General features: G+C 32.5%; 2 protein-coding genes across 2 annotated transcripts; one reads left to right on the forward strand and one right to left on the reverse strand.

The window, feature by feature from the left end:
• Nucleotides 1–18,136: 18,136 nt before the first annotated feature.
• On the forward strand, nucleotides 18,137–19,156 carry LOC133030152 (photosynthetic NDH subunit of lumenal location 2, chloroplastic-like). Its single transcript, XM_061102395.1, has 2 exons — nucleotides 18,137–18,690; nucleotides 18,967–19,156. The coding sequence occupies exons 1-2, from the start codon at nucleotides 18,211–18,213 to the stop codon at nucleotides 19,060–19,062; spliced, it is 576 nt and encodes a 191-aa protein (XP_060958378.1). The 5' UTR covers nucleotides 18,137–18,210; the 3' UTR covers nucleotides 19,063–19,156.
• A 74-nt stretch (nucleotides 19,157–19,230) lies between these two features.
• Nucleotides 19,231–20,427, reverse strand: LOC133030153 (casparian strip membrane protein 1-like). The gene is made up of 3 exons (XM_061102396.1): nucleotides 19,979–20,427; nucleotides 19,707–19,830; nucleotides 19,231–19,606 (listed from the first exon to the last, which is right to left on the reverse strand). The coding sequence occupies exons 1-3, from the start codon at nucleotides 20,212–20,214 to the stop codon at nucleotides 19,391–19,393; spliced, it is 576 nt and encodes a 191-aa protein (XP_060958379.1). The 5' UTR covers nucleotides 20,215–20,427; the 3' UTR covers nucleotides 19,231–19,390.
• Nucleotides 20,428–22,305: the final 1,878 nt, after the last annotated feature.

Here is a 22,305-nt window from a genome sequence, read left to right on the forward strand (position 1 = left end):
CGGAATTCCGGTTCCTCGCAGGCAGCAACCAAAAATTCCCATATCTCGACCAATTTAACCCCAATTGATCCCAAACTTTCCAGACCTCCTCCATAGGTCCCAAACAACAATTCTAGAGCATCAAACCTACCCAGAAACCCCACATGCAAAATTCACCATTAAAGCTCAAGCTTTGAGTTTCAAACTCAAGCTTGAGCAAAACCAACTAACTAAGCAATCCACTAGCTTAAAACAACATAACTAAGCATCATATAGCCTCTGCAAACTAACAAGAACAACAGCAACAACACAGAACATAAACATAGCATTTTTCTCACAAAATCACCTATTTTCACATATAAATTAAAAGCTTGAACAATCCTAACTAACAAGCATTCAAACAACTCAATCATCATCAAAATAATCATGCTTGAACCCTAGAAAAATAACAAAACCACAGCAGCAACAAATACTCAAAACTCATGCATGCATCATTATTTTTCACATAGTTTTTCAAGAAATTAAGGGAGGAGAGACATGAACCAACCTAGCTTGAGATGAACCCTAAGAGATGATGAACAACTAGCCAAAATCCAAGGAGAAAATCCCCTCCTTGCTGCTCAAGGTTTGGCCGAAAGAGAGAGAGAGAGTTGTGTGTGTGTGAGTTTTTGAAATTTCCTTTAAAATGACTAAGTGTTGAAAATGTGAGTAAAAGAGAAAATAACACATTTACTTCAGCCAAATAATCACATAAATAATCATTTATTTTCCAATTAATAAATCATACAAAACAAAACACTAATGGGGCAAAAAGACCATTTTGCCCCTCCCCCATAAAATCATGAAAATCATACTAAAGGGGGTATTTTTGGGACATTCTAAATTCCCGGCCATTCCCGACATTCCCAATGTCTAAAACCCGTCCCCAAAATACTAACATACTAAGTTGTGATTTCTACTGAGCCAAACGCCGCGTTCCAAAATACCGGACACCGGAAATGCGAAATAAAAAAAACTGCTGATGACATAATTATGCATATCTGAATTCCATAAATATCCATGATAAATTATTTAAATAGCTATAAATAATTTCCTGATTAACATAAATAACTGCTAATTTCCAAATTAACTAAGCGGGCTTTACAAGGACAAAGCACGCTGGAAACACTCGTGTTGGTCTGTAGGGTCAGTCATCAATCCAGGAAGCAGCCAGAGTGGCGTACTCGTGTATAAGAGCCATTATTCCGTGGGTGGAAGGACCCAATGGAGGCTTGAAGCGGGGACGTTACAAATGGTATCAGAGCCTTGACCCAGCCGGAAGTGTGGTCGACGAGGACGTCGGACCCCGTAAGGGGGGGTGATTGTGACAGTCAGTAGTCCCGTGATCCGTAAGGGGAAATACCGGGTAAGCTGTGCAATCCCACACCGCCTTGGGAAGGTCAAGTGGGATGATTCTGAGACTGTGTAGGTATGGGACTACATAGTTGAAGAGAGCTTAAATGGATTGATTGGTACTACCTATATCAACAAGGTGCATCTTGTTTTTCGGTAGCCCATCTCGAAAGAACTCCACAGTTAAGCGTGCTTGGCTTGGAGCAATTTCAAGGATGGGTGACCTCCTGGGAAGTTTTCCCAGGATGTGTGTGAGTGAGGACAAAGCACGCTGGAAACACTCGTGTTGGTCTGTAGGGTCAGTCATCAATCCAGGAAGCAGCCAGAGTGGCGTACTCGTGTATAAGAGCCATTATTCCGTGGGTGGAAGGACCCAATGGAGGCTTGAAGCGGGGACGTTACAGATTATATTGAAATGAGTTTTATTTAGGTCATAAAACCCAACAAACTCCCACTTTCACTAATATAAAACAAAAAGTGCGTTTCAAATAATCTCAACACCTTGATATACAAATCAAGTGTAGTAGTAGTAAACTCCTCGTAATAGGATCTGAAAGGTTGAATTAACCACAACCTTTCCTCCACCATTACTCTTCCTTTAATCACAAAATCATTGATAATGTGAAATTCTTCTCTATATGTCTACTCTCTTGGGATACTGGATTCTATAGCTTTGGCAACTACTTTTGGTTAATCAGGAAATTAACACTAGTAGTTAAGGCGATTTGGAATGGTGCCAAAAATGTATAGAACTTTCCTTAGACTAAATAAGTACCTTTCCTATAACTTTAACATTCAGTCCCTTCCTGGTAGACCTAGAGACTTCAGATAGGTTTTTACACTTCTCCAAAATCGCTATTCCACCCCCAGAGTAACCACCATCTTATCAGAAAGATTTACTAGCGCAAAGGAAAATTTCGAAATCGGATATTTTGTAGTCTAAGAGTTTTAAACACACCCTTATAGACTAACATATAGTTCCTCTTCTTAATCTTAAGATTTACTTGATTGTCTTCCAATGTTCTTCTCCTGGATTAATCTGATACCTACTCATTACTCGCACTCAACAGCAGGTGTCTGGTCTAAGGCATACAAAAGCATATCTAAGACCTCTCACTGTTGATTTAAGAAATTCTTTCATGGCTTTATCTTTTCTAGAATAGTTGAAACTTTCCCTTAGATAAATAAAATCTATGCCTAAGAAGTTGTGTAGCTTCTATAGATTGCCATTAGAAAGAAGATGCTTCAGCATCTTACTAAAGTAAGTTGCTTGCATTAGAGTAAGTAATTACTAGGTATACCACAAGCCATAGGTTTAGATAAACTCAAACCTATAGGAACAAGAAGTTTGTTAAGTCCATAGAATAGACTTATTAACTAAAATTTCCTTTTATGTCCTTGTAATATAAAACTTTAGGTTATTCCATGTGAATGGATTAAACCATAGTTGTATTGGCTTTTCTTCTTAGTTTCTTCTCTTGACAATCCATTACTTGTTTAAACTCACAATGGATTTTAATCATTAATGTCTCCCAAGTCATAAGAAGGTGAGTTCCTAGAAACTCTCCCACTACGACAAGGTACCGTGAATTATGTCGAAGAAAACTAAATGGTATATACCTCTTTGGTTGTGACAAGACAACAGAGGCAATGGGATCATCATATGTAAGATGATTGAACACTTTTGGAATCAAGAAATAAATATCTCCTTTATTTGCTACTTGATTTTTAGACTTAGTCATTTTCTTAGAAAAGTAGTATTTTTTTTTAACAAACACTTTCTTATCTATTGACAATGGGATGGTCCACCCCTAATCACTTAGAACAGCTAACAAACCATGGTTAACAGTTCTAGCTTTTCTTAAGATTTTGATTAGGTCATCCATGAATCTAGTAATGATTAACATTAAGTATACAACCATTACATCATTCTAAAATTGTATTACCATAGAAGGAATTAGGCAACGACTAGTAACTAATCATCAATATGCAACTCGAAATTTCTAGGGAGGTAAGTTTGGATATAATTCAAAAATCAATTTAATGATCTTTGAACTGCATATCTACTAACTATTTCTCCACCCCTATCAGTTCGCAAGATCTTTAACCACTTATCTTAATGGTATTAACCATTGCTAGAAATTAATGAAATTTTTCAAACATTTCAACTTTCTTTGCTAAAAGGTATAATCTAGAGTTATCGTTTTAATAATACAACGAAAAACTCATATCCACCCCTGAATGTACATCCATCTGCGAATGAGATGAACTACTTTCAGTGGATATAGGCATATTAACTCTTTGCAGAGATTGATCTTGTCAAATCCACTATGAACAAGATACAAATGTCATAGATAAAAAAAATGTGGTAGTGTCTTTTGATGACTTAGATTTAGTTACTTCAAAGAGTTCTTAGAATACTGCAAGTGGATTCTGGTCATAGAATACCTAACTCATATTCCATACAGTTTTAATCCATTAATAGAAGATGGATATTAAACACTTGAGAAAGTGTAACTGTATTGTATTCTGGAATTAGAAATATAAGAAAATTTCTATTTGGAATCTAAAATTAAAGTCAAAGACTTAAATTTATACCAAATATAATGAGTAATTCTATCTTGGACCAGCACTACTAATACAAACTCTAAGTCAGATTTGCCCATACAAGTAGGAGATTTCTAAGATTGAGGATTTATATCAATTGGGAATAGAATTTCGGGATTATAATTATATGCGTCATTTAATTTCTTAAGAGAAAATATAGAATGACATGAAATGATTTATAGACCATTCATCCAATGATATGTTATTGAGCTAATTCGAAATGAATAAGCTAAGAGGAATTAGGATAATTTCGTTTAAAATAAGAATCCAACGATGCTTCGATTAGCGAAAGTCAAAGTAATCTTATTTATACAATCTTCTTGTTTCATATCGTAAAAATACTAGTCTAAGGTGTCATCAATTGATGAACAGCTAGATGTCGCATATACAATACTTATCTTTCAAGATCTAACACTATTATGTATGTCTAATGGTGAAAATCCACTAGGGATTTATCTCATTAGATAAACAAGCCAAGTTAGACCAACAATGAAGATTCGAAATTAAACTACAACTTAATAACAGAAAATAACATGGTTCAATATAAATTCATACATAATTCAGAAATTATAAACATATAGCAAGTAGGAATGACAAGTGAAAATACTAAAACTTACAATCCTAAATAATTTCCAAGGTTTTTCAACAACTAATACAGTGTCCCGTTTAGGCGAGAGTCAAAGCTACCATCCATTGAATAGAGTTGTCAGCTCATCTAAAATGTTAAACATTCTAGCAACCTTTTATTCGATCAAGATTGGAATTCAGCGTTGTCCCGTTTAGGCGAGAGTCAAGGCAATTCTATCTTATGAGCTTCCACCATTGTTTCGCAATTTGCAAGTCAAGTATGGTCGCCACCATTAGGGTGATCTATACCATACAAAACACTTACAAACTACTTATCATTCGAGATTAAACGGTGCGAAATTGCTAATGAACGTTCCTCCATTAGGGAGGATTACTCACTAAAACAAACGCGGTGTAAAACCCACAATGGAGATCGAATGTCTTAATAATAAAGCTCATTATTTAAAAGGAGTTGTATTTTCTTTGATTCTCTTTATTTATTCTATTTATTTTAAATATATATTTATTTAATTAAAATTTCCAATTTAGAATGAAAAATTCTAAATATAAATTTTAATTTAATATTTATAAATTTTACTTAGATGGTTATGAAAATAACATGAATTATTTCCATCTTAGTAATAATTTCCAATAAATATTTAGAAAAATATTCAATTTAAGTTGTTACAAAATTAATTTAAATTAATTTACAACTCAAATTTTATTTTCTATAAATATATATTGCATTTCGAAAAATTAAAGTATTTAAGAATACAATTTTTGAAAAATGCATGTTAAAATAAAAAATAAATCCTGGAAAAATTATTCTAATTTAATGTTGGCCCAAAATTAATTAATAAAATTAATTTACAACAAAAAATATAATTTTCCTATTTAATTAAATATATATAAGAAAAATTTCAAATATTTAAGTGTGATGATGAAAATCAACTTAAATATTAATTTTCTATTTAATTAAATACGCTAGAAAAATACTTCAAGCAAATATATCATCTATCTAGATTTTCCTTTGACTAATTAATTCAATTTCTAATAATATACTTTAATTCAATTTATTTTAAATTAATCAATAAATGAAAAAATCATTGAATTAAGTTGATCCAAGAATTAATTAAAATAAATAATTTATTTACAACTTAATCTATTTTTCAAATAAAATTTGAAATTCCAGCATTTAAGAAATGCAATTTCGAAATTTGATTAATAAAATAAAGAAAAAAATATATTTTGAAAATTATTTAAATTTAGTTGAAAAAATAAATTTCAACTAAAAATAATTTTCTATTAATTAAATGTCATGAAAAAGAAATATTTAAGTATGATGATAAAAATCAACTTAGATATTTAATTTTCAAATTAATTAAATGTATTAAATTCAAGAAATAAATAATTAAGTGTAGAGAAGGCTTAATTATTAATCTCTAGTTTAATACTAGGAAAAAATATACTTAAAATAAATTGTACCAAAATTAATTATTTAAATGATTAATTTCACAATTTATAATATTTTCCTATTTAATATTAGAAATAATAAGTAGTCTAGAAATAACTATCTAGAAAATATCTTATTTGACTAAGTATCTTTTTCACAAAACTTGAAAAAATATCTAATTTAAGTTGTATTAGAAAAAATCTAGAACTTAAATATTTTCAAATTTAAATTTAATTATATATCAAAAATTAAGTTGTAACCACTTAATTTGAAAATATTCCATTTTAAGTTAATATTCGAAAAGATATTAACTTAAAAAATATCTAAAATATTCCATTTTAAGTTAATATTCGAAAAGATATTAAGTTAAAAAAATATCTAAAGAATCTTACTAACCAATGCCTAAAATTCCTCAACTTAATTTTGAAATTTTAAATCCAAAAGATATTCAGATTTAAGTTGGTTAGTTGTAGATAACTAAATATCAACTTAAATAGAAATATTTAATGAAAAATTTAAATTAAGCTCCAGAAAGAATCTAGATGGTTATAATTTTATATTTAATTAAATACAAGAAAATACATATAGTTTAGCTTAGAATAAAAAATTCTTTAAACTATAATTTTCTTAAATTAATTTCAAAATAAATGAAATTAATTATGTTGCTAATCAATTTTATTAGGTTAAACTAGTTTAATTAACCTAGTATAGTTATTCAAATCAGGCAAATGGGCCTTCACAATTGGGGTGGTTCATGTGAGGGGGTGCTGGGTTCAGTATGTCGTACTCACTACTATGGCTCCCAACTCTCACACAAGGCCCAAAAGAGAGGAATTTAACCTTAATAAGAACAACTGTTATTAATTGAATAGGCCCAAAAATTAAATGCGCCTAAATAAATTCTATCAAGAACTATGATAATTTATTTTAGCAACAGCAACCTATATGCATCTATAATGAAATTAAACACATAGGCTCACACATGCACACTTTGGATGGGTCCTATCATGTTGCTAGGTCATATACAGATAAAAGAAGTTTGTAAATATACCTGTTACAAATTATTATCTTGACCAAGGGAGCCATCAGATCAATAGATATGGCAAAAGGTAATGTAACGCCCTGTCCAACAGGGACGCCACGTGTGTGCAATTTATTTAAAATACCAATAATTATATAAGATGTAATTATACTAAAAGTGTGGGTAATTAAATTTTGATAGTTAAAACTCAGCCTTTAAACTGTTTAACAAAAGATAAGTAACATGAATTACGGGGTTCCCCTATTTTCAAAATATTTACAAACTGATTTCAAAGTATTTTACAACATAAGCTTTATATTTTCCAAAATACAATCAAAATAGAGCATCCTGTAAACTGGGCTGCCTACGGCTGGTATGTACATTGCTGCTGCGACCATAAACTCATGGTTGCTCGACTTTAGCCTTTCCTTTACCTGCACCATAAAGCACCAGTGAGTCACGAGACTCGGCGAAAGTGATCAAAACAATAATTGAAAGAAGATAATTATTAACTTAATCTCGTGCCATTATGTTCACTTACTATTCGATAATAATAATCATTCATTTGAACATCACACATTCCTGGTACTTAATAAAGTACCACTTTTTTTACCACTCGTCACATACGAGCTGAATATGTCACTACCGTTGCCCGATAAAGCAAACGATAAGTAAGAAACCTAACCGCGGTTTCAAGAGTAATTACTCATAACGGTAATAACCGTTTCCAACCCTAGGTCATAACCTAGGCTTAATAAGCTTTTAATCAACATCATGATAATAATTAAGGTCACTTCCATTCATCCATTGATTTTTAACCACATATGGTGCTTACCACTTTTCTTACCTTAATTCAGAAGTCAAGAATATGGCCGACCTGGGTGGAAAAACAAGCTAGGCAATCCCGGTCCTATGTCACGACAATTGAAACACAATAAATACCTTAACTTAATATTCCGGATTAAAATCCTAATTTAAAACCGATTAGACTTAGCCTTCACCAACTATATAATAATTCAAATAACTCAAAATTATTCAAAGGCAGGTACTAGGTTCAACCCCGAGCTAAACAGGGTTCAGAGAAAAAACCCGAGAAATTTTCCCCTCGTAAGGTCGACCGGTTCTAATACAAGAGAACCAATCCGATCGGCCGGTTCTTTATCAGACCAGAAAATTTCTGGTTTTTCTCCCCCAGCTCGAACCAAAACAATTTCAGACCTAATTTGCACTTCCAGAACAGTTCAATATACCAAGTATAACATATTCAACACATCATTTAATCACAATTCACCATTTAACTCAAAATCACCATCTTACTTGACAATTTGCATTTAAACATCACTTTCAACACCTATTTAATTGAACAGCCCTTAATTTCACTCAATCTTCATTCAAACAAGTTTCAAATCAACCCTAAGAACCTACCCTAACCTCAGTTCATACGCCAGCTCAGGATTTAATGAAAACCTTACCAAAACCTAACTAAACTCAAGGAAATGAATTAAGAAAAGAATAGAAGGATCATACCTCCACTTAGCTAGCTTCTAGGGTTAGGATTAGCTCAAGAAATTGAAAAAAAGAAATGAGTTTTCCTTGGTTCCCAGCTGCTTCAAGAATCGGCAAGAGAGGAAGAAGAAAATGCTTGAAGTTATGTAATTTTGTTTTTTTTTGTTTTCTTGCCTTGGAAGCAACTTAAATAAGGTTGCCTTTCTCTTTTTTTTTTTTTTTAAACTAACAATCAGCCACTAGAAAGTCAAAGGTCAAAAAAAGTCAAAACATAAAAATGACTAATTTACCCTTCAAAGAAACTTAAACTAAAATTATAACCTAAGGGCATTTATGGTAATTTTACTAATTCCCCAATCCGACATCCTAATAAAATTCTAACTTAATCCGGGATATTCTCAAAATAATTCTTTCATTAATGTCGTGACATTGCTAATCACATAGCTAAAATTCCACAATTGTCGGGCCCAAAAATAACGTATTTCATTAATTAATTTCTCAACAATTACCTAAGTAAGATCATAATCCTACTTCATTTCTCAAGAAATTACATATTTAATAAAATATGTCCATTTAAATATTATTTATTTTCTGGGATATTACAGATAACCATGGCTATTTGCAATCAAGTAATAATAGGTTTTAAAAACTTGCACACAAGCTAAAACACATACTCCTGCAACAAGGTTAGCTGGATAGTTGGATGTAGGATTTATTTAATTTTAAATTAAATAATTAATTTCGAAATAATTAATTAAATAAAAAATAATTTTCGAAATTTTTTTAAAAAAAATTTGAATAATTCGAAATTTTAAAAAAAAAATTAAATTTAAAATTAAACCTACAATTTTGAAAAATTAGGTTTCAACCAACCTAAATATCATTTCAAAATTTGCTAACTACTTTTAAAATTTAAATGTTATTTTATAAATAAAAATTAAATAAAAAATTAGAAAAGATAAATGAATATCTTTTCAGATTTTAAATGTAATTTAAATAAATAAAATAACAAAATTTAAAAGTTAGCAAAATATCTTATATCTATTTAAAATTACATGATTATAGTTATCTTATTTTAAATTTAAATAAGGTCAAATTATTTAAAAAAAAATTAATTTTAAAAAAAATTTAAAATCTGACCTCAAATTTAAAAATAAGATAAGATATAATCAAATTTAAAAATAAGATAGAAAACTAAGCAAAAAAGATAGATACTAACTATTTTCAAATTCAAATTACACTAATATCTTGAATTAAATTTACAAAATATTAAATTAATTCAAAATGATAATTAGAATTGAATTAGGAATAGTAATAGTATAAATATAGAACTACACAAAAAATCGGAAGTTAATTCCATGAAAAAGTATGTAAAATCGAAGAAAAACGAAAAAATTGTGAGCTGTACGGACAGTTTTTGCGATCGCAAGAAAATTTCAGCACAGCTCCGATTTTTTCGAATCTTCAAAAAATCATAACTAATTCAAATTAAATCGAAATTGAGTTCTGTAAAAAAGTAACTTGCTTAATTTTTTCCATACTATCTAATAAAAATAATTCTAGAAACAAAATCGCAATTATTTTTCACGAAAATTTACAAACATCAATGAATCATCAAATAACACTCAATACAACATGATACCATCCAAAAACAAACAAACAATCGTTTTAAAGTCCAAATTTCTTGCAAGTAAATCAATTACCATGGCTCTGAGGCCAGTTGTTAGAAATTATTTTACCAGGATCTTAGATCTACTCACAAGTATGTTTATTAACACCCTAAATATGAACTTTCTAAAACGATGAAATAAACACGTATAAAGTTTAAGAAACCTTACATTGGGTGCAGCGGAATTAAATGACTCCTTCCGTTCAGATATCTAGCTCTTGATTCCATTCTGTAGCAGAGCATTACCAATATCTGAACCTGGATCTCTTTCTCTGAATCTTTGATGCTGAAACCTCCTTCTTGCTGAAAGTCTTTCTTCACGATCTTCCTCATTATGATTGAGGTATCACTTGCTCTGTGTGGGCACTACTCATACACTAAGGATTTCGAAATTCAAGAGGAATAGAGAGAGAGAGTTGGTTCGGCCAAAGATAGGGAGAGAGAAGGCTCAGGTTTTTCTGATTCAGAAAGTGTCAGAAAAAAGTGTAGAAATTTACTGTAAATTTCCTGAAGCCTTCACTATCTATTTATAGCATTTCACTAGGGTTAGGTTTGAATTATTTGGCATTAAAATAATGAAAATATCAGTTTAAATTGCCTATAAAAGTGGCTGGCCATGCTTAGTGGATTTGGGCCTCACTTTTTGCAATTTTGCAATTTTATCTTTTCTGCATCTGATTTTCTCAAAACCGCCAATTTTCTAATTCAACCATTTAAATGCCAATTCTAACTATTTAATAACTATAAATAATTATTAAATAATATTGTCATTTATCATATTTATTAATTGAACCATACAAAGTATCATAATTAACAAATATGCCCCTATAAACTCTTTCTTTACAATTTCGCCCTTACTTAGTGAAAAATTCACAAATAGACATAGTCTAATTTGAGAATTATAACTGATTAATCAAAACCAATTATATGAGTCTTATAAGCAATATTATCTCAACTAGTGCGGGGACCATGGGTCTATATAACCGAGCTTCCAATAAGTAGATCAAGAATGTAGCACTAAAATTCACTAACTTATTAATTCTTCGTTGAATTCACGCATAGAACTTAGAATTACACTCTCAGTATATAGAATGCTCTATATGTTCCACCATATAGACACATCATTAGTTATCCATTGTTATAATCCTAATGTGATCAATGATCCTCTATATGAATGATCTACACTGTAAAGGGATTAGATTACCGTTACACCCTACAATGTATTTTATCCTTAAAACACTTGACCCCGTATAAATGATATTTCAGCTTATGTGAAATGAGTACTCCACCATTTATGTTCGTTTGGTCAAGCTCGAAGGAGATCATCCTTTGCTTACTATTTGCCAGATAGAAGCTATAGATTCCATGTTTATGTTAGCGCTCCCACTCAATTGCACTACCGTGTTCCCAAAATGTACGTATCACCCTGACCTAAAAGTAGGCTTAACTAACAAATTAAAGAACACGAATAGCCTCTCGAGATTGAGCCTAATCATAACAGGATTAAGAACATTTGATCTAGGATCAACTAGGCGATATTGACTTGAATAGATTTTACGGTAAGTTTAATAAATCTAAGTCAAACTTCAATATCGGTCCCTTCCGATGCATACTCCATGCATCCAACCTGAGCTTTACTTTAACCAATGCTCTGGAAAGAACATAGCATTTCTACAAATGCAAGTAAACTCTGTTGTAGATTATCATATCAGTAAAACCCTATGTCTGATAAATCTAGGAAACTTTATTCACATAGTCATGTTTACTTTCCAATGTGTTGACGGCACAATAAACAGGATCAAGTATGTGAAAAGGGTTTCAGATGAATTTATACATTATATACATATAATCATGAAATAAATCATGTGAACCATGCAACATTAAATGTTATTTCTGATCTATATTAATAAGTAAATTTGATTATATTGAAATGATTTTATTTAGGGCATAAAACCCAACAGTATATTCTTAAATACTTAAAGAGTACAAGAGATCTAGTATTAGTCTACAAGGGTGGTGCTTTAAATCCCATAGGCTATACTGATTCAGATTTCCAGGCAAGTCTTGAAGATAGGAAATCTACATCTGGGATGGTGTTTACTCTTGGGGGTGGAGCAGTGATTTGGAGAAGTGCAAAACAAACCGCGATATCGGACTCGACGATGGAAGCCGAATACATAGCTGCAGCAGAAGCTGCTAAAGAACTTGTCTGGCTAAGAAAGTTCTTCACCAGTATCGGTGTCGTGCCTGGAATGGAAAAGCCTCTGGTCCTACTTTGTGATAATAATGGAGCAATAGCCAACAGTAAGGAACCTCGAAGCCACAAGAGAAGCAAACACATTGAAAGAAAATATCACATCATCAGAGAATATGTGGCAAGAGGGGATGTACTAGTTGAGAAAGTGGACACAGAGGACAACCTAGCTGATCCATTCACCAAAGTCTTGGCCGTGACTGCATTTGAAAAGCACCGTCACAATTTAGGATTAATTGATATGTACTGATTAGTTTTATATTAGTGCAAGTGGGAGTTTTTTGGGTTTTATGCCCTAAATAAAACTCCATTTCAATGTAATCCATTTTATTCAACATCAATAAAGAAACAGAAGTATTTTTCATTCATTTGTGTATGTTTTGGTTCACCTTATCAATTGCTTGTCTATTTGATTTATAAATTCATCTGAAACCCTTTTCTTATACTTGATCCTGTTTATTGTGTTGTCAACACTTTGGAAAGTAAACTTGACTATGTGAATAAAGTTTCCTAGATTTATCAGACACAGGGTTTTACTGATATGATAATCTACAACAAGAGTTTACTTGCATTTGGAGAAATGCTATGTTCTTTCCAGAACATTGGTTAAAGTAAAGCTCAGGTTGGATGCATGGAGTATGCATCAGAAGGGACCGATATTGAACTTTGACTTAGATTTATTAAACTTACCGTAATATCTATTCAAGTCAATATCGCCTAGTTGATCCTAGATCAAATGATCTTAATCCTGTTATGATTAGGCTCAATCTTAAAAGGCAATTCGTGTTCTTTGATTTGTTAGTTAAGCCTACTTTTAGGTCAGGGTGATACGTACATTTTGGGAACACGATAGTGCAATTGAGTGGGAGCGCTAACATAAACATGGAATCTATAGCTTCTATCTGGCGAATAGTAAGTAAAGGATGATCTCCTTCGAGCTTGACCAAACGAAAATAAATGGTGGAGTACTCATTTCACATAAGCTGAAATATCATTTATACGGGGTTAAGTGTTTTAAGGATAATATACACAGTAGGGTGTAACGGTAATCTAATCCCTTTACAGTGTAGATCATTCATATAGAGGATCATTAATCAAATTAGGATTATAACAATGGATAACTAATGATGTGTCTATATGGTGGAACATATAGAGCATTCTATATACTGAGAGTGCAATTCTAAGTTCTATGCGTGGATTCAACGAAGAATTAATAAGTCAGTGAATTTAGGTTATAAATTCTTGATCTGCTTATTGGAAGCTCGGTTATATAGACCCATGATCCCCCCACTAATTGAGATAATATTTCTTGTAAGACTCATATAATTGGTTTTGATTAATCAATTATAATTCTCAAATTAGACTATGTCTATTTGTGAAGTTTTCACTAAGGGCGAAATTGTAAAGAAAGAGTTTTACGGGCATATTTGTTAATTATGATACCTTGTATGGTTCAATTAATAAATATGATAAATGACAATATTACTTAATAATTATTTATAGTTATTAAATAGTTAGAATTGGCATTTAAATGGTTGAATTAGAAAATCGGTGTTTTTGAGAAAATCAGATGCAAAAATGATAAAACTGCAAAATTGCAAAAAGTGAGGCCCAATTCCATATTGCCAAGGGCCGGCCACTTTTGTAGGGTTTTACCTCTGATATTTTCATTATTTTAATGCCAAATAATTCAAACCTAACCATAGTGGAATGCTATAAATAGATAGTGAAGGCTTCAGGAAAATTACACTTTTCATTCAGAAAAACCTAAGCCTTCTCTCTCTATACCTGGCCGCCCACTCTCTCTCTCTCTTCTTCCTTAAGATTTCGAAATACTTAGTGATTAGAGTAGTGCCCACACACAGCAAGTGATACCTCAACCATAGTGAGGAAGATCGTGAAGAAAGACTTTCAGCAAGAAGGAGTTTCAGCACTAAAGAAGGAGAGAAAGAGATCCAGGTTCAGATCTTGATAATACTCTGCGACAAAAAGGATACAAGGGTTAGAGATCTGAACGGAAGGAGTCATATTATTCCGCTGCACCCAATGTAAGGTTTCTAATACTTTATATGTGTTTATTTCATAATCGTTTTAGAAGTTCATATTTAGGGTGTTAATCAACATACTTGTGAGTAGATCTAAGATCCTGGTAAACTAATTTCCAACAATTATTTGAAATACACTTTTTGTTTTATATTAGTGCAAGTGGGAGCTTGTTGGGTTTTGTGCCCTAAATAAAACTCATTTCAATATAATCAGATTTACTAGTTAATAAAGATCAGAAATAACATTTAATGTTGCATGGTTCACATGATTTATCTCATGATTATAAATATAATGTATAAATTCTATTTAAGTCTAGAACATATATTTTTGTTAATGATTATAGTGTTGTCAGCACAGTGGAATATAATCTTGATTATATGTTCGAAAGTTTCATTCCCTGATTTGTCAGTTCACTGGATTTAGACTAGCATGATAATCAGCGATAGGTATAGTTACACCTTGGATAAGTGGTATGTCTTTTCCAGGGCATTGGCAAAGTTTACCAGTATCGAATGTATGAGTATACATTGGAAGGGACCGATATTGAACTTTGATTAGATATGTTAAAACTTACCGTAATATCTATTCAATTCAATATCACCTGTTGATCCTAGATCAAATGATCTTAATCCTGATATGATTAGGTTCGATCTCAAGAGTATTATACATGTTCTTTGATTTGTTAGTTAAGCCGACTTTTGGGTCAGGGTGATACGTACATTTTAGGAACATGATAGTATAATTGAGTGGGAGCGCTAACATAGATATGGAATCTATAACTTCTATAGGTATTTAGAAGTTAAACGATGATATCCTTTGAGCTTGGCTAAACAGAGATAAATTGTTGAGTACTCATTTCACTTCGCTGAAAGATCATTTATACGGAGCTAAGTGTTTTAAGGATAAAATACATTGAAGGGTGTAACGTTAATTTAATCTCTATATTATGTAGATCATCTATTAGAGGATCATTGATCAAATTAAGATTATAACAATGGATAATTAATAGCGTATCTATATCGTGGAACATATAGAGCGTTCTATATAACTGAGAGTGCAATTCCAAGTTCTAAGAGTGGATTCAATAAGGAATTAATAAGTTAGGAAATTTACTTGGTAAATTCAGTTCGGCTTATTGGAAGCTCGGTTATATAGGCCCATGGTCCCCATACTAGTTGAGGCCATACTGCTTGTAAGACTCAGTTAATTGATTTATCAAAATCAATTATAATTCTAAAGTTAGACTATGTGTAGTTTATGAATTTTCACTAAGCAAGGGCAAAATTGTAAGAAAAGAGATTCAAGGTTTTATTTGTTAATTAAGAGACTTTATATGTCTAATTAATAAATATATTAAATGACAATAGTATTTAATAATTAATTTTTAGTTATTAAATAATTGGAATTGACATTTAAGTGGTTAAATTGGAAAATTGGCGTTTTTGAGAAAATGAGATGGAAAAATGACAAAACGACAAAATTGCAAAGTGGGCCCATTATCTATTCCTTGGGTCGGCCACACTAATGCAATTTACCATTTTATTTTTCTATTATTTTAGTGCCAAATAATTCTAACCTAAACCTAGGTGGTTACCTATAAATAGGTAGTGATGGCTTCAGGAAAAGATGATGCATCTCATTCCTTCAGAGAAAAATTCTAAGCCTTCTACCTATACCCTAGCCGCCACCCTCTTCCTCTCTTTTCTTCTTCATATTTTTTCAGCCTTGAGTGAATGAGTGAGTGCCCACACACATCAAGTGGTATCTGAATCATAGTGTGGAAGATTGTGAAGAATCCAATCAACAAGAAGGAGAATCAGCATCAAGGAAGGAGAGAAAGAGATCCAAGTTTAGATCTTGGTGATGCTCTGCTACAGAAAGGAATCAAGGGCTAGAGATCTGAACGGAAGGAGTCATTATATTCCGTTGCACCCAATGTAAGGTTTCCTAAACTTTATATGTGTTTATTTCATTGTTTTAGAATTCATATTAGGATATTAATGAAACATATTTGTTAGTAAATCTAGATCCTAGTAAAAATATTTCTAACATTACCCACCTAGCGTTTCTTACCCAACATGCAAAAAGGGGCAAAATCACAACAGGACCATCTGACCGCTGGTTTGGTAGCTAGCTTTCCATCGTGCGGTGCTTGATCAGTGTAAGATATCTCAGGAGGGTCTTGACACGTGTCGCTCAAAGGTTTCTCCTTTAAAAGTAATTACCTAGACAAGTCGTTAGACAATAGGCACTACAAAGCATATATGCGCACAACCACGATCTGACGCAGAGGACAAGATCTGTTTTGGTGTTAGAAGATATGCAACCGTAGGGTTTAGCTCTGGATTAGGCATTACGGAGTTTCTGGCTAAGGTCTTCCTGGGCTAGCCAGTTCGCTATCATGTTGGAGCGTATGCGACTCCCATTCACTCACAGTAGCGGAAGCTTTCGATGAGAACCTCCAGAACCATCGCGGCCTTTGCTGGAGAAGTATTTTTTCCGAGTATTATAGCACCTTCCACAATCTTATTAAGGGAAAGATTTATGATATCAATATCTAATCTGACGTGGCACCCTTCCGTAATTTTCACATAGAACTCATCTTGGAATAGGAATAATAATAACTAAATTTTTAACAATACAAATAAAAATATTAAAATATTAACATCAATATATATATATATAAATTATCAAAGTGTTTATATTAAATTGTTTTAAAAAAAATAATGCAATATATCATATTTGAACATATATGAAAAAAAAACAAAATTTATATTGTAAAAATTAGTAATTTTATAATATATAGTACGGTGTGGTTTTAACTATAATTTTTAAAATTAAAATCACAAATTAGATTGTACCTTGTGATTTAACAAAAATGTAAATTACAACGCCCACTGCAAAATATTTTAATCTGCATTTTTTTACATTGTAATTCGGTGTTGGTAGTTTGTACCGTGTAAGCGGTTTGATCAACACCCTACTACCACTTCTCTTATATTTTTTTAAAATTCCATAAAGTTCCGAGAATTCCTCAAGAAACTATTGTACATAACATTGTAATGGTTATGCTTATGATGACTCTTTCTTCGTGTTTTAAAGTTAAACAAATAAAATTCACGCTTCGGGTGGATAATTCTTACCAGTACACCACTTATTATTATTTTGTTTTTAAAAAAATAAAAACATAATTGACAGACCTTTAATTAGGAGTACTTTGTTTGTTTATCATTATTCTGTTATGTACAAAAACATCTAAAATCACACTTCTATTTTATTAAGTGTTTTTTTTATTATTATTTATACGGATATTCTTTGTTCAGTTTTTTTACTTACATTTTTTTGAAAAACATTATTTTCATATTGCCAAAAAAAAAAAATATTCCGTGAAATTGTTAAGAATATTGTAAATCCACATTTTTATAAATATTTTATCGTTTTGGTATTTCTAAAATAATTCTTTTTGTTTTTGTTTGGTGCTAGTGTAACACTCGAAGCCTCACTTGTATTCTAGTTCCAAGGAAAGAAAAGCCCAAAACAAGAATCTTGGAGGCTCAAGCCCACATAATTAAGGTCGACGAAGGTAGAGCACAAGACAGGACCACATCAGAAGGATAAAGAGGTCCACGTGGCGAAAGGTGGGTAATCCTGTCAGCAACAAAACTCAAAAGCGTGCTTTACCTTCCCTTCCCTTGGGCTAATAATAATAATCAATCATGAGTAGCTTTTTCATCCGCAACACCACCTCTACCGCCCTCCTCGGCGGCGCCCCACTACATCATCACCAGCCTAAAATCCCACCGATCCGGGCCAGCTCAGAAAACAAAACGACATGTCGTCGAAGCATCGTGACCACATTCTTAGCAGCGTCGTTGGGCATGGGACTGAGTTCCGCGGCTACGACACCAATGGCAGTGGCCCAAAATTGGGGGACCCGTTCGTTCATTAAGGAACGATTCTTCGAGCCCGGGTTGTCTCCGGAGGACGCGGTGGCTAGAATCAGACAGACGGCGGAGGGGCTCCGGAGCATAAGGGAGATGCTGGAGAACATGTCGTGGAGGTATGTTCTGTTCTACATTCGGCTTAAAACGGCGTATCTTAATCAGGATCTCAAGAACGCCATGACTATTTTGCCCGAAGCTCGCCTCAAGGATTATGTCAAGGCCGCTAATGAATTGGTTGATAACATGTCCGAGGTATTACTCATATATCTCCTTAATAATTAATTATAACTTTGTTTGTTCAAATCTTTAATTTCATAGGACTAACTAACTTTAAAATTTTGGTTGGATGGGATTGTGATTTTGGTTATTATTATTTTTTGAAAGAGCATTATTTCATTGGTTTTACTGATTATTTGACTAGATGTATGAGATTGTGATTTTTAGCGATTTATTTTTTTATGAGATTGCATTTCTTTCCTTTTTCTTTTCCTTTAATAATTTGTTATTTTCTTTGTTTGGTTTTTAAAGCTGGACCATTTCGTACGGACGCCAAAGATTTATGAGTCATACCTTTACTACGAGAAGACCTTGAAATCAATAGACGATGTTGTGGCATTACTATAGCTAATTAGCCATGTATACGGAACTCTACTCCTGTATATGTTTTTACACTTCTCTTACTTCTATATTAATTTTCCGAAGCATTTATCCCTCTTCATTCTTCTATAGCCTATCTTATTATAGTTTTTAATTATAATGCATATTAGATAGCAAATTTGAGAACATATATAATTCATGATAAGGTAAAGACCACATTCCATATTTCCATGTTTGACAAATTACATCAGTACGTACGCTCGATTCCATCTCTTTTGTGAATCTTATTTTTTGCCATTAAAGCAAATTAAATAACAAACAGAGATTTGTAATCATTAAATAATTAGGTAGGTAGCTAGCGTCGAGAGATGACAAGTGAAGACAAGATGATTAGGATGATGAAGAGAACTATGGCAAGGTAAGAACCAATGAGAGAACCCGAAACGCGTTGACAGAAGCTATTGAATTGTCTGCAAATCGGAAACCAGTTAGCAATTGTGTTCCCATCGTGTGCTAAGCTCACTATAGCTGTCGCAGCTGAAGCTCCACCCATTAATACACCCATTATTACCTGTTTCATCACAATATAACTACAAATTAATTAATTAATGTATATATATAATACTATATTATAATTATTTACCATCCTCGATCAATATCATTCTTCTTACCAAGTCGAATACAATCAAGACGATTCTACTATTTATGGCTTTATATTTGACGATGTGTAGGAAAGAGATAGTGAGTGAGAGAAGAAGATATCCGAACGCAATAGAATTCGCAATCACAAAAAACCTACGAATTGCATCAATTCCAACATAGAAACGTCAACATTAATAATAGATCAACTAAAACATTGTACTAAACATTATATATTATAGTTAAAAAATAAAAATGTATATATTAAGAACGATGATATGCATGTATGTATGTAATGACGCACGTAAATGTGGGAAGGTCTTTATAAACGGCCTTGAATCGAACGAAGCGAGTAACAAAAGGAAGTGTTTGTTTGGTGGTTCCCATGGCAATGGCACTTGCTAGGGTTCCAAGGGCTGCAAGTACTCTCAGAATGAAATCTAGTATTGATAGCCCCCGGCTTACACTTCGCCTCGTGGTTGACTCTATTGACACCTTGCCGGTTTGCACTTCTTGATCAACTACTTGAGCTGCCTTCATGATTTTCTCTAAAAAAATATTTATAAAATTGGATATAAACTGTTTTTGTTCTAGCTTATTGTTTTACACTTAATTATGAAGATTGATTTAGATTAATGTATGCATTTATACAATTTTTCGGGGACCGATTAATTAATAAGTATCAAAATTATTTAGTTATATCAAATATAAAATGTTCGACCAGTAAGAAGCCTTCTAAGTGGAGAGGTTGATTTCGCCAAGCTTTCAAGTGTGTGTGTGTGTTTTTTTGTCTAATGATGGTGACATTTGTTATATATTAATTATTGGTGTGGCGTCACATATGGATACACTATATTTAATTATTTATATAGTAATCACTGTACATATCAGTAGAGTACGACTCCTAATCTATAACTGGTTAAGACCTCGAATCATGGGATGGAACATTTACTTATTTTTACACATGCATACTGAGTATATACTCTATATTATTAAACATCTCGATCGTGTGTATTGTATAAAAATAGCTAAGCTTTGTTCCAACTCCACTAAAATTTAAAAATTATATCCAGGGAGAGACAGAAAGCCTAAAAAGTGTAAAAAAATAATTTGAGGTCACTAAATAAAATTTTAATAAAAAATAAAAATAAAAATTACAAAATCATAACTGAAAAATTAAAACATATATATATATTTGCGGGCATAATTTGTATATATACATTTGTCCGTTTAGAAGCGTCACATAGGTTTATGATTAAATTATTTAATTCTCTCTCACAAATAAATATATACAAGGACTAAACGGTAATAATTGCATTAATATTACCACGTACCGGAGTCGACGAGTCCTAGGATTTCTCTGCGAGGCGGCTATGTATTAATCCCTTTCTTGTAAGGGTCACTACTACTTATTAAGAGCCACTAATTTTGGAGCGACATAATGTCACCTCTAATAATATGGGTAGTCGCTCCTTATGTAATCTGATTTTTTTTTTTTAATTTGTAAAGCGTATGTCGCCCCTAAAACTTGTAGAGGTGACAAAATAAAGTATAAGGGGCGACATCAAAAGTTAAAAATAGTAGCGTTGATTATGGGCGGGATTTGTCCTGCTCATAACATAGTCTGAAAAGCTGTCAGATTCCCCTTTTAGAAGCGACTTTTAGGGGCCACATATATCGCTCCTAATACTCAATAAATTAAAGCCACCTGATTCCCCCTCTTCTTCATTTTGCCTCTTATATTTTTTTTTGAAAACAATAAAAGCTTTATTAAATCAAATCTTCCAAAACAATAGAACAATAAAAAGTGGATAAACAGTTCCCACTAAAAACACGATCAACCTCGTGAAGAGAAGCCCGCGCCAAAGCATGCGCAAGACCATTAGCAGACCGTTTAACAAAACAACAATCAACATTAAATAAAGAGGTTAACAAACCTCTACAATCTTGTAAAACAAAGCCATAAGGAGAAGCTAAAGTTTTAGCATTCTTGATATCATTAATAAGCGTAAGCAGTCAGACTCAATTATGACATGGTGCCAATCATTCCTCTTTATCCAACTTAGAGCTTCCTTCATTCCCATTGCTTCCACCATTAGTGGACTCCACACACCTTGCTTACACATTTGAACCGCTTCAATAACATTGCCAGAGCTATTTCTTGCTACAAAACCAAATCCGAAACAGGCCTCATTTGAGAAGATGGCACCATCAACATTAACTTTGATGAAAGGGTCAATCAGCTTAATCCAATGCTCAATAAATCTTCCTTGCTGACCGTGACCAGTAGGAGATATGTAGGAGTTTTTTTGAGCATTATTCCAAGACACAAAGTTAAGAGATGCTTTTGATACCACTTCCTCAATAGAAGATTGTTTAGAGTTCCATATCTTGTTGTTCCGATTACTCGAAATAGACCAACATAGCATAGCAGTGCCAAGTTGTTCATCCTTGTTCCACAGCTTTAAACCTTCATCAAACCAGCCCGCGAAGCTTGTTGCAGGTGAGGGGAAACGTGTAACACCCTAACTAACTTAGGCGTATTACGTGATTTTTAAACGTACTGTGCAGCTCGTTGCTAATCAACGAGGTTTATGGAAAAACGTGATTAATTAAAATTTTGCTTTTTCA

This window comes from Cannabis sativa, chromosome 8, assembly GCF_029168945.1.
Source record: "Cannabis sativa cultivar Pink pepper isolate KNU-18-1 chromosome 8, ASM2916894v1, whole genome shotgun sequence".
In the NCBI taxonomy this organism is placed as follows: Eukaryota; Viridiplantae; Streptophyta; class Magnoliopsida; order Rosales; family Cannabaceae; genus Cannabis; species Cannabis sativa.

What these genes read in the sequence shown, in the direction of transcription:
- LOC133030152 (XM_061102395.1), top strand. Translation starts at nt 18,211, where the DNA reads ATGAGTAGCTTTTTCATCCGCAACACCACCTCTACCGCCCTCCTCGGC. An exon ending in TGGTTGATAACATGTCCGAG is followed by an intron (nt 18,691 to 18,966) that starts GTATTACTCATA and finishes TGGTTTTTAAAG; the next exon opens with CTGGACCATTTCGTACGGAC.
- LOC133030153 (XM_061102396.1), bottom strand. Translation starts at nt 20,214, where the DNA reads ATGAAGGCAGCTCAAGTAGTTGATCAAGAAGTGCAAACCGGCAAGGTG. An exon ending in AAAGACCTTCCCACATTTAC is followed by an intron (nt 19,831 to 19,978) that starts GTGCGTCATTAC and finishes TGCAATTCGTAG; the next exon opens with GTTTTTTGTGATTGCGAATT. An exon ending in TCTTGATTGTATTCGACTTG is followed by an intron (nt 19,607 to 19,706) that starts GTAAGAAGAATG and finishes GTGATGAAACAG; the next exon opens with GTAATAATGGGTGTATTAAT.